At 50.3% G+C, this 15,783-nt stretch overlaps 1 protein-coding gene across 1 annotated transcript in view; it reads left to right on the top strand.

Moving 5' to 3' along the window:
• The window catches only part of Fhad1 (forkhead associated phosphopeptide binding domain 1), a 115,134-nt gene extending 99,876 nt beyond the window's left edge, over positions 1-15,258 (top strand). Inside the window, exons 28-33 of the mRNA XM_057785581.1 lie at positions 1,261-1,356; positions 1,770-1,990; positions 2,811-2,976; positions 7,503-7,571; positions 10,411-10,464; positions 15,061-15,258. Coding sequence (XP_057641564.1) covers positions 1,261-1,356; positions 1,770-1,990; positions 2,811-2,976; positions 7,503-7,571; positions 10,411-10,464; positions 15,061-15,171 — 717 coding nt within the window. The 3' untranslated portion in view covers positions 15,172-15,258. The remainder of the gene's footprint in view (positions 1-1,260; positions 1,357-1,769; positions 1,991-2,810; positions 2,977-7,502; positions 7,572-10,410; positions 10,465-15,060) is intronic.
• Positions 15,259-15,783: the final 525 nt, after the last annotated feature.

Below are 15,783 nucleotides of genomic sequence, written 5' to 3' on the forward strand. Positions count from 1 at the left end.
GTCACAGTTGTTCAAGGCTCTCTGATTCTCTGCCTGGCCTGGTTTCTGTCCCATGCTTCCATTTGGAGCTTCCAGAGGCCAGCTGGCTGATGCAGGGCATAGCAAGGTCTTGCACAGCTGGATGACCCTGCCTACATCATCTCAGGAAATAGTCCAAGGGAGCCTCACCCACCCAGAGAACACTGGGGCCACACCCTCTGAAGGACTCATTTCTGTCGTATGAAAATGAGGTTCCTCTAACAAAAGGAGAACACATTGTTCCTGTGTAGCTGTCATTCATTCCTCAGGCACATCTTGGGCCACTGTGTGACCAGTGACTGCCATGCTAGGCACAGGAGTTGGGTACACACAGACGGCAGCATGGTCCCCATTCTATGGAGCTCGTCACTTTGGCCAGGGCTTCTCAACATTGACACAATATTTGGGTCAAGGGCTGGGATACTTTAATTGGTAAAGTAATTGCCACACAAATATGGTGACTTGAGTCTGATCCCCAGAACCCATATTAAAAACGGGGGAGCATGGTGGTGCATACCTTTAATCCCAGCACTTGTGAGGCAGAGGCAGGTAGACCTCTGGGAGTTCAAGGCCAGGCTGGTCTACAGAGTGAGTCCAGACTAGCCAGAGGTACACAGTGAAACCCTGTCTCAAAAAAAAGAAAAGAGCTGAGCACTGTAGTGTGCTCTTGAAATCCCAGTGCTGGGGAAGTGAAGACTGAAGGATTTCTGGGGATCAGCCAACCTCAGGACCTGGTGAGAGACACTGTATCAAAGAACAAATGGAGGACGGACAGCTTCTGAGAAATGGCACGTGAGGTTGGCCACTGTCCTCCGTCTCCACACACACCCCATATCTAGGGTCAGATGACTCCAGGCCAGTTTGACTGGGGGCTGTCTGGTTCAGTGGCAACCTCATCATCCTCCCTTTGGGTGCCAGTAGCACTTGCCCTCTTCAGATGAGCCCAGACATCACTAACAACCCAGAAAAGTGGGGTGCAAACTTAAACCCTGCTAAGAGACACTGTTCTAGAGTGGGGTGCAAACTTAACCCGGCTGAGAGATGCTGTTCTAGAGGAAAGACATCAAAGGAGAAACTGGCAGACATATAGCAAAGCCAATGACCAATAATTCTGTCTAGATGATCAGGAATAGAGATAAGAAACCTGTGGGAACCCTCTTCCACAGTCACACAGGGTCCTAGCTTCCCCATGGCCGACACCAACAGACCGCCAAGGGCGTGTTCATTTCTCTTTCATTTCAGCCTCAGAATGGCCTTTTCAGCTCGACCTCCAACTTGGCCGTTGAGAAGTCCATGAAAACAGATGCTGCAGAAGCCTTAGAACTCAGCGAGAAGCTGGTGTGTGCACGCGCCGTCCCTTCCCTTCCCCTTCCTTTCTGCCCAGCACTGGTCCCCACATGTCATCACCATTAACCACAGGGCCGTTTACTAAGTATTAACCTCTGAGTCTTATTGAGCCATTCTAATAACTCTGCCAGACCCGGCATGGGTCAGGAATCAACACATAGCCCAATTCCTTGAAAGCTCCATCATTAGAATGAGTGTTAAAGCCTGTTGTCAATCTCCACCCGTTCCAGAAAGGACTTATTGTACATGGTTGTGGGGGAAATGAAAGACCTGACTGCAGTCACTTCCAACATACTGGTTTGCTTCCTCCGGCTGCAAAGAATGAACTAGAGTCAACGCCAGCCTCCCAATGGCCTCCAGGCAGCCCCTAGAGCTGCCCTCACCAGCACCCCATCTCCTTGCAGTACATGGACATGAGCAAGACGCTCGGCAGCCTGATGAACATCAAGGACATGTCCGGCCACGTGAACTTGAAACACGTCTCGCCCAAAGAACGTGAGAGGATCAACCACCTCCGGCAGAAGGACCTGGACCTGGTGTTTGATAAGATCACTCAGCTCAAGAACCGGCTTCAGAGGAAAGAGGAACTCCTGCGAGGATGCGAGCGGGAACTGGAGCAGCTCAGGTACCGCCACTGCCTGTGGTCCCTGCCTCAGCATGGACAGCAATGGGCTGCCTGAGCTGGGACGAGTCAGAGGCCAGGATGCAGATTAAGGAAAAACACCAGTTGGGGACATGACCTCCTGGAACCTAGCAGGCGTTAGGTCCTGGGTTCCATCCCCAGCAGAGCATAAAACTTGGCACAGAGTCTGTTCACATCTATAATCCCAGCACTCAGGAGGTAGAGGCAGGAGGATCAGGAGTTCAAGGCCATCTTCTGCTACACAGAAAGTTCAAAGCAAACCTGGGTAGCATGCGACCCTGTCTCAAAATAACAAAAGGTTTGAGATGGTTCTATAGGCAAAAGCACTTGTCCCACAATGGCAACGAACTGAGTTTGAATCCCCAGGATCCACATATGAACAGTAGCAGGGGTGTCTATAGTTCTATTGTTCCTGTGGGAAGAAGGGAGGCAGAAATGGGGTTCATTGTTCTGGCATACAAAACAGAAAAGCAGCAGAGAGATCCTGCCTTCAACAAGACAAGGGCCCCATACCTGAGTTTATCCTCCGGCTTCCACACACACGTGCCCACATTCACACACACATGAACCTTGATTTCACACAGACTTGCAGGTCCCCACCCGCACCCTAGAGCACTGGAAAGGCTGGCCATCTTGAGCCATTCACTGCTGTCCACGTCCAGTGTGTTCTGCACTCTCATTCCCAAGTCTTTGTCATGGTCTCAGAAGTCAGCTCCATATGGAAGGATCTAGAGAGGCTGGGGCCTTGATGGCGAGTGGGAACACTGAGGGGAAACGGCACTCTGTCTGTCCATGCACCCAGGCAGAGCAAAGTGTCCATCCAGATGTACCAGGCGCAGGTGGCAAAGCTGGAGGATGACGCCTACAAAGAAGCCGAGGAGAAGGCACTGCTGAAGGAGGCCCTGGAGCGCACAGAGCAGCAGCTGTACCAGGAGAGGAGGCTCAACAGGGCCTTCAGGCAGCAAAAGGTGAGCCATTTGGCCCCTTAGAAAGGACAGCTGGGAGTGGGGGGCACGCGCCTGAGGATCTCTGTGAGTTCAAGGCCAGCCTGGTCTACAGAGTGAGTTCCAGGACAGCCAGGGCTACACAGAAAACTCCACCTCAAAAAGAAAAAGGAAATGCTGTAACAATCCCAGGAAGACCCCCACAGTGCAGAAGGTGGCAGAATAGCTTTTCTGGCCAACAAACCTAGTTGAGCTCAGCACTCTGCTCTCCACCACCTGCTTTGAGATGTTAAGCAGGTTCTTAACCTCGCTGGTTTTACAGCGTCTGTCTGTCGGTGCTGTTTCTAACTGTATCTGTTTATTTCACTGTCTGTTCATGGGCGTACACTGTGGGTGTCAGAGGACAATTTCAGGAGCCAGTTCTTTCCCTCTACCGTGTGGGTCCTGGGGATCAAACTCAGGTTGTTGGGCTTGGCAGTGGACACCTTCACCCACGGAGCCACCGCGGCAGCCCCCTCAGCTCTTGCTAGGACAGAACAGACCTCAGGCTCAGATCAGACTGACAGGAAATTAACCACAGCCACCATCTCTTCATGATGGGCAGGCCCACGGCTCCACTCCACTTTACAGCCGTGGCTGTATACTAGCGTCATCAAAGGGCCTTCCCGGTGAGGGCCATGGCCATGATTTTGTTTTTTTTTTCCAGATGAAGAAATGGTGCCTCAGTGGGTTGAGAGACCAGGGCTGGGGATGGGACGTAGCTCGGTTGGTTGAGTGCTTGCCGAGCATTCATTCCCAAAGCCCTGGGTCAGATCCCCGGCACTGCGTAAACCCACTGCATAAACCCGGTGTGGTGATGCCTGCCTGTGAGCCCAGACTCAGGAGGAGAGAGAGACAGGAGGGTTAAGAGTGCACAGCCATGTTTGGGGCCCACCTGAGCCACATGAGATGAGCCTCTGTCTAAAAGAATAAGAAAAAAACAGTAAAAACCGAGGGTTGAGAGGTTGGCCCAGGTTCACACAGTGGCTGGTAAACAGGGCTGCACCATGGCCCCAGGCGTCTCCCCTGATTCCAGTACTGTATGCTGGGCTGTCCCCAAGATTCCCCTTGTAATTATCTTTTTCAATTTTGGAGCTGCATGTTTATGTGTGGGTGCACGTGTGTGTACACACACACACATACATATATATGTACATATACATATATATATGAGTGTTTACATGTATATGACTGTGTGCAAGTATGCAAATATTCACGACAATGGACATACTTGTATATGTGTGACTATAACAGTGTATGCGTCTGTGTTGGCATAGACATACACATGACTCTTCTGTGTACATCAACATGGATGTGACACTGTGGGGCAGGGGTGAGCTCTGAGGAGGCCAGGACATCAAAAGAAGATGCCCCTTCCCATCCAGGAAGCTTTACTGGGGGCAGGGGCAGAGTCACTGGAGAAGCCCAGCCCTGCCCAGCAGAGAAAGCAGCCCCAAATACTGCTTGCACACTCATCCTTTTGAATTAAACATCACAAGCCTCCACATGTGTGTGCCAGGGGCTATCCTAGGCAGATCACAGGGGCCTTTGGCACTGAGCCATGCCAGGACAGCTGAAGCAATGACAAGAGGCTGAACTTGCCAGGGTGCCCACTTCTTTCCAAGGTGCCCCCTGAGACTTGGCAGCCCAGGTCCTCGAGATCAGACTCAAAACCACAGAACAGGACCTCAGAGGGCCCCCCAACAGCCCATTGTGATGTGCTGGCTGAAAAATCTAAGAACTTGGAGATTTGCATAATCAATGTCGCATGCATTATTCATGAGCCTCCTCCTTCACACACAATGCGGCCGCCCAGCCCATTGGCACCAGACATCCTGCGTGGGTGACCTGAACCGGTCCAGTTGAACCTGCAGCGGGGGTCTCCGCAGAGCTAGGGCTGGAGCCTTGCAAATTCTCGGGTTTTACAGTCTGGAGAGATAGATGGGGTTGATAAACGTCAAGCTCCACCCGGGGTCACGTGTGCCTGCTGCTGGGCGCTTACTCCATCCTGCACCTGCTGCATTCCGCAGCTTGCAAGGGGCTCAGCCTGGGGCGGCAGGCTCAGAGGAGAACCGAGACTGACAAAGGGCCGCAATGCTAGGCAGGCCAGCAACAGAACAGAACCCCCACCACGCCCTCAGCCCCTGTGACTTCTACACTCCCCTGATTGCCAGGGTGGTGGGGGTATCAATCTAGGGCTCTGCTTGTCATAACAGGCCTGTGACTCTATGTATTGTCAGAGACTCTTGTCTGCTAAGGGAAAAGAAATTCTAAGTTATCTGTCCATCGTAGGAGTGTATTTTCACTCAGGAGGCAGGGCAGGTGTTCCCTGAGAGTCTGAGGCCGCCTGGTGAAACCCTGTTTTTAAGGGAAGGGGTCTTAAAGGAAAATCAATACTTTAAGAAAATGTTTACATCTAATTTTTTCTCAAGGAGGCTTAACATTTTTCAAAGTCTCCTTTGTAATATCATAAAGACGGACTGGTTGGGCCCGGGAGAGGAAAACTTCCCATCTGGAGCTTCAGAACCACGCTGCTCCACAACAGACAGACACATACACGCACACACACACAAACACACACACAGACACAGAGACATACACATGCATAGACACACACCACATACACACACATGTACATGCATACACCAGTGTATTTTAAAAACACCCTTTTTCTCTTTTTTTGACTTTTCATTGATGTATATATATGCCTTGCACGTGGCATCGGGTTACATGAGGACACTCTCCTGCACATAATACTATACATTATGCACACACACTCCCATAATCCCTCTTCTCAATCCCACAAGCCCCTTGGTCCCCTAGACATGTTTGGTTCTACTCTCGTGTCATATAAACATACTAGATTTTATAATCTGTGTCTACAGAAAACCCGGGAGGCACACATGAGGGACAGCGCATTCACTGTTTGTCTTTCTGAGGGGGGCTTGACTGTCTGTAGACTGACACCTTCAACTGTGCAATGAAACACTAAGAAAACCCCCGGCCTAGGGCTGGAGAGATGGCTCAGAGGTTAAGAGAACTGACTGCTGTTCTGGAGGTCCTGAGTTCAATTCCCAGCAACCACATGGTGGCTCACACCCATCTATAATGAGATCTGGTGCCCAGAACACTATATACATAATAAATAAATTTAAAAAAGAAAAGAAAAGAAAACCCCCGTCCTGGAGACACACACAGCCTGGGACCTCAGAGCTTTCTCAGTGGGACAATCGGACCATGGCAATGCCCCTGGCTGTGCTCAGTCCTGTTCCGTTTCCATATTCCCAAATAAGGCACCTGTCTCAGAATGAAGAGGTCAACTTTGGAAGAGGTCAACTTTGGAGTCAAACAATAGTGTCTGTGCCACCTCTGAGACCTAGCGACAAGTAGGTGACCATCCCATGTCTCTGGCTTCTCAACTACGACAGAGGCAAACAGGACCCACTTTACAGGAGAGTGGGGAAGGGTATATGGCAGAATGCCAGCAGCACCCCAGAAAACTCAGACCTACAGGGAGAGAAAGGCAACTCCAGACGGTTGGGGCTGGTTCTGTCCCCTGCACAGCTGAGAGCCCAGCAAACCCCAAGGCTTTTCCTGCTCCCGTAGGGCTGGCAGCCCTATTATAAAGCAGTCTTTTCTAGTTGGTGAATGCAGCTGGGGCCTCAGCCAAGAAAGAGCAGATACTTTCCGTGAATGGCTCAGATGGGAATTTTCAATAGAAAGCTTTTGAACACCCGGGAGCTGCCCTCTGAGAAGCCTGTGAGCCCTTTCCCGGGCTTTGTCAGGCCTGGAAATGTGAGAACAGCTGCTATCAGTGGCTGCTTTAGCCAGGGGAGAAAACTTCACTCCTTTCCAGGCTCCAGCCTGTCAAATCCCAGCCCAGGGGGCTCGGGGGCTGCTGTTAGGAGCAGTCTCAGCTAGGCCGGAGCCCCCAGCCCCTCCCATGTCTTCAGGATGAGAATATAAACAAGGCACGGCCCAGGGGGTTCAATTCAACCAGAGCACGGGCATAAAGCCTGAGCAGGTAGGATGTCCAGGGATACCTTTGGCCACTGCCATCATCCTTATTCTGTTTAATTAATTCACTTTTTCTAAGATCGATGTGGGCCCAGATATGGTCCAGATCCTCTTTGACTCTGTCCCACTGTGGCCAAGGAGTAGAAACCAGTAGACATTGGGCAGGCAAGGTTGGCTTGTTAAATAAAGGCTCTCTTGAGTTATTCTCTAACCACCACATGAGCTCATAGCTCACACAGACACTAAATAAATAAACAAATTAAATGAAAAAAAAATGAAAGAAGTCAGTAGGTATATTGGATGGGAAGAGATTGAGAGCCAGAGGAGGCTGGATGGAAAGTGCTGAAGAAAGGGTTCCGCCCTCCCATGTGCCTCTTCTGAGAGCACTGGGCTTCACAGTGAACCATAGCATCTCCCAGAAGCCCTCCTAGGTATACCCCAGGCTGGAACAGGACAGACTAAACGCTCTTTCCCTCACCTGATATTTCACTCAGGATCGAGTCGAGGCTCAAGAGAAAAAAGAGGCATCCTGCAGCTGTCCCTTCAAAGACAATGAGAGGCAGGTACGAAGAGAAGCGGCGAGATCGGGCAGCCCCGGGCCCAGTAGCCTGTCCTGGCAAGGATGAGAGCCCCGCAGCAATGAACAGCAGCCCACCCTGCCCAGGGACACTGGCACCCCTCCCCGTCCTCCCTCCCAGCTTCACCCTGCCCACTGCCTACTGGCACTTTGGACAGACGGCAAGTGTCTAACCGAGGGTCCCGAAGTGTAAGAAAACCCAGGGCACTTTTGACTGATAGGACAAAACATCTTGGGCACTGAATGACCTGGGGATTTGGAGACAAAGTTGTGAGAAAAGAAGGGGGAGAGTGGGGGGTATCCCAGGACCTCCATCCTAAGGATGAAGGGTAAGGGGGTACAAAGTGGGACCCAGGATGGAGATGGAAGTCCCCAACTATAGCAGCTCTCACTCCTGCATCAACTTTCACCTCACTCCGGGCTTCCTGGCAGCCAGGAAGTGGAGATCCATCCAACTTGGCCCCCAGTTCACACTGACCCCCAAATACAGTACATGAGCAGTTCCCAGTGTCCTCAGAACAAGGGCCATCCAGCGTATTCCCCTGGGGGGATCTCCTGTGACATAATGGACTACATCCCCAAGAATAGTCTTGGTGAAAAGCAAACCCGCGTCCATGGAGTCACACCTGAGAGCAGCTAGCTCCTGGTGTCCTCCCACCCCCGTGAGTCCAGCTCCCCAGCTCTGCCCTTCAGGGCACGCTATCTGCCAGCTGGCCTTCATTCACAAACAGATTCCGGAGCAGTGAGCTAGAGTTCCTCAGAGTCCTTGGGTTCCATGGGAAGGATGATGCTTGACACCTCCGACCCCACATTAGCCAGAGTGGCTTCACTACATACATGTTCTATGCCAACATACTCGTGGGAGTTGGACTGGGTAAAGGGTTCTGCTGCAGAAAGAGGAGAAAACAGGAAAACAGGGAAAGAGAAAGGCACCCAAACCCTGGGTTCCATCCCCAGTACTAGAAAGAAAGAAAGAAAGAAAGAAAGAAAGAAAGAAAGAAAGAAAGAAAGAAAGAAAGAAAGAAAGAAAGAGGAAGGTTTTAAATGGCCACCTTATAATACCGCAGACCCTAGATAGTGGTCATTGTCCAAGCCTAAGCCCCTTAAGCCATGTTTGTGACATGCGTATGTGCATATGCATTTGTGAGCATGTGTGCACATGTGCATGGGGTTGAGTGTGTGCATGAGTGTTTGTGTGTGCGCATGTGTGTGTGAGTGCCTGCATGCAGCATATGCGTGTGTGCCTGCGTGTGTGCGCACGTGTGTGCGTGTGTTAGCGTGTGCGCGGGGGGGGGGGGCAAGATGTGCAGTTGCCTGCAGAGGCCAGAAGGCATGGGATATCTTGGAGTTAGAGTTACAGGCAGTTGGTCCTAAGCCTCTAACAGGGACCCTGAGAACCAAACTCAAGTCCCCTAAAGAGCAGTCCGAGCTCCTAACAGCCATCTCTCCAGCCCCGACGTGATAAATATTGAACAACTGCAAGCTCAAGGCCCCCTAAGTACAAAATACCCAGAGGGCAGCTGCCAGCTAAATTCAGGCCTCAAAGAGTTCCAGGGACAGCTGTTTGGAGAGTACAGAAGAGACTGACACGCATTCATTCTGCCTGTCCCAGGAGACAGCCCCCACTCCCTTCCTCCATGGGGCTTGGGGAGAGCCTGGTGGGGCTGCCAGAGTAGGAGGGGAAAGTAAACACAACACCCAGTTACAGCTGAATTTCATGGCGGGGTTGTTGTTCTGCAGGGTTGGGGATAGAACCTAGGGCCTTTTGCCTGCGGGAGCATGCTCTACTACAGAGCCACGCCCTCTGCCTTTTGAACTCAGATAAACAACAACAACTAGTAATTTAGTCCCGAACACTGGAAAGGAGATATATTTTCTTAGCGATGTGCTTTCATTACGAAGCTGAGACGGACTTGGGCACTGTTTTCTCTGGCAGTCCACCATTGAGTATTGATTGGACACCAGCTTGGTGCCAAGGTGGGAGACCCAGAAACAGCTGTCACCAATAGCTGCCCACAGGTGTGCTTCAGCTGGCTCGCGGGATGTATTTTGCTTTGCGGTTTGGGTGGTGGTGTTTTTTAGCTTCTCTGAGAAACATGTGAAGCAAGAACAGAAGCCCAAAAGTCCGCCCGCCACCACCTTCCCAGCTTCTTAGGAAGGACCCAGGTTCCTGGTCCGTAGTTCACCCAATCTCTCTTCCTCTTCCTCCACCCAGACCCCTAAAGGTGGCTATCTTTAGGGTGTTCAGAGCTTTCTGGGAACTCCCTGTCCCTAACAGCACCTTGGGTTTACTTGCTGACCAGGAGGTCCCAGCTTACCCCCTCCCTCTGGTATCCCCGAACCTCTGAAGGGTCTCTCTCTTCCCGGAATTACCCCAGGTAAGTAGGCTCTGGAAGACACCAGGGCCGACACTTCTGAATCTGAACAGCCTGCAGGACTGGGGTGGCAGTGGCTTCCCAACAGGCGATCCCCAGAGAGCAGGGCAGTCACTGTGCTCTCCTTAAGCCTGTACCATATGGCCCCCTGAGTCCTCTGTCCTGCTGTACTACAAGGCTTTGCCCCCTGAAAAGGGTCTATATTCTCCGGGAGAGCCCTCAGCCAGCCAGTCTCCTCCTAGCAAGAATCTAATCAGAGATCCCTAACTGGTTACACAGGAGCCCCTGTACTCCGAAAGCAGCACCACCCCTACTGCCCCCCCTTCCAAAAAAACAGGCCCAACATTCCAAACGAACAGCATTTTAAAATAGAGAGGAATCCATTCTCCCTGACGCAAAAGGCAATGCAAGTCTATACTAAATGCTGTCACTGTCTTTTTTGTGTTAAAGAGACGCATATTTGTAGAGGTGGTCAAGAGAAAGATGCAGAACTCCAATCTCCAGGTGAGCCAGAAAGAGAGGAACCCGTCAGCCTCAGCAGCGCATGGTATCACCCCACCTCTGGGGCGGGGGTTAACCTCACCCACAGAGGAAGGGTCTAAGGCTCAGAGACCAAGGTGTCCCCAGCCACACAGTTAATGAGGAGATATTGGGTATTCCGGGCCTGTAAACTTACCACAGTTCCGGTAAGCATTTCTCTCCAATTCCGAGAGAACACCACCTAAAATATTCTTTTTTAAGAGCCGAGAATCAAGACTTTGACATTTTCAATAGACCAAATCATCGCAGTTGCGATCCAGCCCTTCCTGGAATTGCCCCAATCGGCACTCTGCCTTGCTGAAAGCAGAGGCGAGCTTGTGGAAGCCTGGGGAGAGACGCACTTCCTCTGTACGCGAAAGGGGAGGTAAATCTGTCAGAGATTCAGGGGTGCAAATGAAGGAGGCATAGCACCCCCCAGTATGGCCTGGCCTCAGTGCTCAAACACACACACATAGACACAATCACCCTCGACAGCCTGAAGAGTTCTCTTGAGCTTCAGGGACCTCGACTCAGGCTAAACCAGGATTCAGAGCATCAGTGATGAAAAGCACTTCAAGACAAGCCAGTTTATAAAGCAGAATTGGAGATTTTAGATTTTAGTACAGAGAGTTTCATGTAGGTTTCAGCACAAGGGTTAGATCAGACATACTCAAGTGTGGGTGTGGCTCCTCAGGGAAGAGTCAAGGTTCGCCCTGTGCTTTCTGACCCTGCGCGCTTACCTGGTAAAGTTTCCTCCGGCTTCGCCTTTTCCTTGACTCTGCCTAGTTTTTCCCAGTATTTACTTTAGTTTTCCCACCTAGCTCTATTCTGTTAAGCCATTGGCATTTTTTTATAAACCAATGGCAATAGAACATATTCACAGCACACAGAGGGGAATCCCACATCACTTTCCCTTGCAGCCAATAGTCTTTAGTTATTGTCTGTGGGCTACATGCCAAAGTAGACATTTCTCTAGTTTTCTATGTTCTAAAACATCTTCTCGAGACTTGCCGATTGCCTAGGCTGGGCTACCATACTGCTGAGCGTGGGGTAGGAAGCGTGAACACCAGGTTCCACCCTATGACAGATATGAACTGAGAGCCTAGGATGTGGCAGATGAGGGCAGGTGTGGAAGTTAATCGTACATCCCCCAAAGGGGCAATGTCACCTCCAAGGGGGCAGACATAAATTCTTTATGTGTAAATCGCATACATGAAAACACACAAACACACATATGCACACATGTACACATACATACCTGCACAGGTTGGATAGCCATGATCTAAAGATCTAAAATACAAACTTTCTTAGCACTGACATGTGTATATATACATGTGCGCACATGCATAATACATATAAGCATACGTGAATTCCATACATGACATTTTCACATAGTTGAGAGAGCATAGGGAAAGATACCCACAGTGTCAGCAAGGGGTGATAATGAAGGAAGGGTTGACAAGGGAACCAGATCAGAACACTCATAAGCCTTCCTGGCTTAGCCTCGGAACTATTTTTTTTTGTTGTTAAGCGGATGCAAGGGCTAATAATTACTTTGGCCAAAGGGCCGGGAAGGCAAAGGTCAGTGGCAGAGCTCCAGAGCCTCTTTCAAGGGGTCCCACCCAGTCAGAGGCCACAGGGGCACGTGGGGAGACAGCTAAGGCATCCGTGGCTGCTTGGGAACGGCTTGGCCTTGTGGTTGCCAGAAAAAGCCGACCCAGTGTGTAATTTCCACCTGGGCAGCACTGCTGCAGTCTGGGTTCTGTCCCTTAGGGTGTGGACTGTGATCCCACAGATAGCAGACTGAACACTGGGTGCTGTCTGTCTGGAGGCCATCTCGGGCTGGGCTCTGCCAGGGCTCCGCCCCTTCCTGTTTACATCAGCCGGTCCAAAGTTGGCAGCTACCTCCTCTGCGTGGTCCGTGAGCACACCTGCCTTCTGCTGGCCCTTCCCTCGTCAAGCCAAATAGACACCAAAAGTCCCTTCTTCCCCCACTCTTGGCAGACATGGGGGTGGCACCACCTGGACCTGGGACTCTATTTTTAATAAACATCTTTCTGGCTCTGGTGACACAACAGGTTGGGGCAGTGGCATTTGGGAACCACCCGCAGGTGGCAGTTTTATTGAAACCCTCAGTGACAGAAGCATGAAGAACAGATCTTGGCTGCTGTCTGGTTGCTTCCTCCCTGGGTGTCAGGTCAACAGTGGCTGAGTGGCCTTCTGTACCGGCTTTCCTCCCCTGAAGGAATTCTGAATGCAGGCTCTCAGAACATATTCAAGGGCCGGGTATGGTGGGCAGCACAGGTCTGTAATCCTAGCACTTGGGAGGTAGAAGCAGGAGGATCAGGGATTCAAGGCTAGCCTGGGCTATCTACCATTTCAAGGCCAACCTGGACTACATAAGATCCTGTCTTTTTTGGCATGGGGAGAGGCCTCAAGACAAGGTTTCTCAGTGTAATAGTCCTGGCTGTCCGGGAACTCGATTTGTAGACCAGGCTGGTCTTAAACTCACCGAGATCGACTTGCCTCTGCCTCCCAAGAGCTAGGATTACAGGTGTACACTACCACTGCCTGGCAAAATCTTGTCTTAAGGAAACAAAACAAGGGCAGGAGAGTTGACTCAATTGTTAAGAGCACTTGTTACTCTGTAGATCATTGGGGTTCGATTCCCAACCCCCACATGGGGGCTTACAGTCATCTTAACTCCATCTCCAGAGCAGCCAGCACCCTCTTCTGACTTGTCAGGTATCAGGCATGCCTGTGGGACAAACATATCCTTACAAGCAAAAACGCTCACACGCCTAAAACAATACGATTATTTAAAACAAAACAAACATATAAAGCTCCCATCTGCCGCTCATCTGAGCCTCCTGAGGGTAATTTCAAAGCTGTCCTAAAGCACAAAGGGATCAAGAGATAGCGTTCCTGTCAAGATGTTTCCAGAGACTGGAGAGACATCTCTGTACGTTAGGGCACTTGATACCAAGCCTCATGACCTGAGTTTAGTCCCCAGTACTCACAAGGTAGAGACAACAGACTCTTGCAAGACATAGACTCTGACTATATGCATGGCATGTACACATATGCAAAACATACACACACATGCACACGCATGTACATACATGCCCACACACCCAAACAAATAAAACGCAATTAAAATAATAATAATAATAATAATAAACCTTCCCAGGATGACTCCAAAGTCTCTGAGAAAGACAGGCCCCAAGCCTGGTCTCCATCTGACAGAGGCTGTCGGTGGGAGGTGGGGGAGGTGTCGCATAGTGACAGCTGGAACTCACCATTACCAGCCAGCTCCCATTTGCCTTGGGGGTGTGTGTATACTAATGCTGCAGTCATATGTGAAGGAGACAGCAGGAAGCGTGCATCCTGTTAGATAGGAACTCAACAGGCCAAGGTGTCCACAGAACACAGAGGGTCGTGTGCAAGAGGGCTCTGGGACTGTGGTGACCTACCCACAAATGGGAGATGTGTATATGGAAAGAGAGATGGGTGTCCTGTGAAAACCAAAGGGCTGGATGCTGTTTTTACACACACACACACACACAGTGTCTACTTGACTACAAATGCTCACACTGTCCACTTAACTACTCCACCCCTCTGCAGACTTCTTTCCCAGTCACGTGACAGGAAGCAAGTGAACAACAGCTAGAGTCTATAAACCCTGATCCTTGGAGCCATCGTCATCCAAAAAGCCTAGCTGTGACCTGGGAGCAGCATCAGGCTTGTGGCTACCATGGTGTCCCCTGCAGAGGGAGTGAGAAGGACTCAGAAAGGAGTGAGTGAGGGCCCCCTGAAGAGTCTGCCGTGTTCTCTTGCCAAGCCATCAGAGCCAGAGGGACACCTTCAGTCCTGTGACTGACAGCTATGCGGGACACACCCCACCCTAGGAGCAGCCCCCATCACACAGCTCCCATTTTCAAACATACAGCGTCCAGTACAGAGGGAAGGAAAGCAGTCTGCACGCTGCGAGCCGCAAGGATGCACCCACGCATGAGGCTTGTCTCTGGGGAACATGGCAGTGTGCAGTCATTGCACCCCCTTGTTCATATCTGTAGACATACATATTTTGCTTTGTTCCACAAACAAAAACTGCATAAGAGGTCTGGAATTGATGGCCCATCAGTTGAGAGCGTGTACTGCTCTTACAGAGGACTAGGGTTCGATTCCCAGCACCCATGACAGGAATCTCACAAATGCCTGGAACTCCAGCTCCGCGGGCAATCTGCTGCCCCTGGGCTCCTCAGGCACCTGTACATGTATTCATGTGCTCATAAACATACAGACATACACTTAATTAAAAATGAGGTAAATTTAGCCAGGTAGTGGTGGCGCACACCTTTAATCCCAGCACTCGGGAGGCAGAGGCAGGCAGATCTCTGTGAGTTCGAGGCCAGCCTAGTCTACAAGAGCTAGTTCCAGGACAGGCTTCAAAGCCACAGAGAAACCTTGTCTCAAAAATACAAAAATAAAATAAAGTAAATTTTTTAAAAATGCATAGGCCATTTGGGGTCCTGACTGTGTTGACAAATTTTGTGCTTTTGTTCTTTTTGTTCATTGAAGGTTGGAAGCAAGAAAGTCACCCAGAAGACAGGCCAAGAAAAAGAGACGAAAAAGGAGGCGTGCAAGTCTAGCCAGAGTCTGTCGTTTGTTAAGTCGGGTGGAAAGAACTAGAAAACACACTGTCCCAGGGCTCATGTGATCCTGAGTGAGTCAGTTTGACTCTCCAGTAAGCCAGGGACTTTTATAGCACGCTAAAGATGGCTGCTTGGTTGTTTGGCTTTGTAGATTAATATTTTGCACAGAATGTGTTTTGGAGTGTGTGGAGAGAGGATTTTTAAAAAATATCTATAAATGTATATACACTCAGGTATATGAAAAATATGTCTATAACCCAGACTCCTAGCATTGTGGATACAGTTGTGTGCCAAGAAACCCAACTAGAGCCACAGGGCAAAGGGGAAGCTTGGAGCACTTGACCACAGTATAATGAATTTATATCTGAGTTTATTATAATAAATTTAGAATGCCAATCAATTTCATTGCTTCTGTAATCCTGATCAACATGTCTACGGCACTTTGCAGTTCTCAACACACCTCTGAATTAATCCTTTCCCCAAGCCCTTCGTTCCTCCACTTCACAGACCAGGATGCCGAGCCCAGGAAGTTGGCTGGCCTGCCTACAGTCACTCAGTAAACGCAGGAGCTGGGTTTGGAAGCCTGGTTTCTTATTTCCACATTGTCCATCCTGCTGAACTGAGTGACCTTAGTTTTCCCAGTCTCTGG

Source organism: Chionomys nivalis, chromosome 11, assembly GCF_950005125.1.
Source record: "Chionomys nivalis chromosome 11, mChiNiv1.1, whole genome shotgun sequence".
Classification (NCBI taxonomy): domain Eukaryota; kingdom Metazoa; phylum Chordata; class Mammalia; order Rodentia; family Cricetidae; genus Chionomys; species Chionomys nivalis.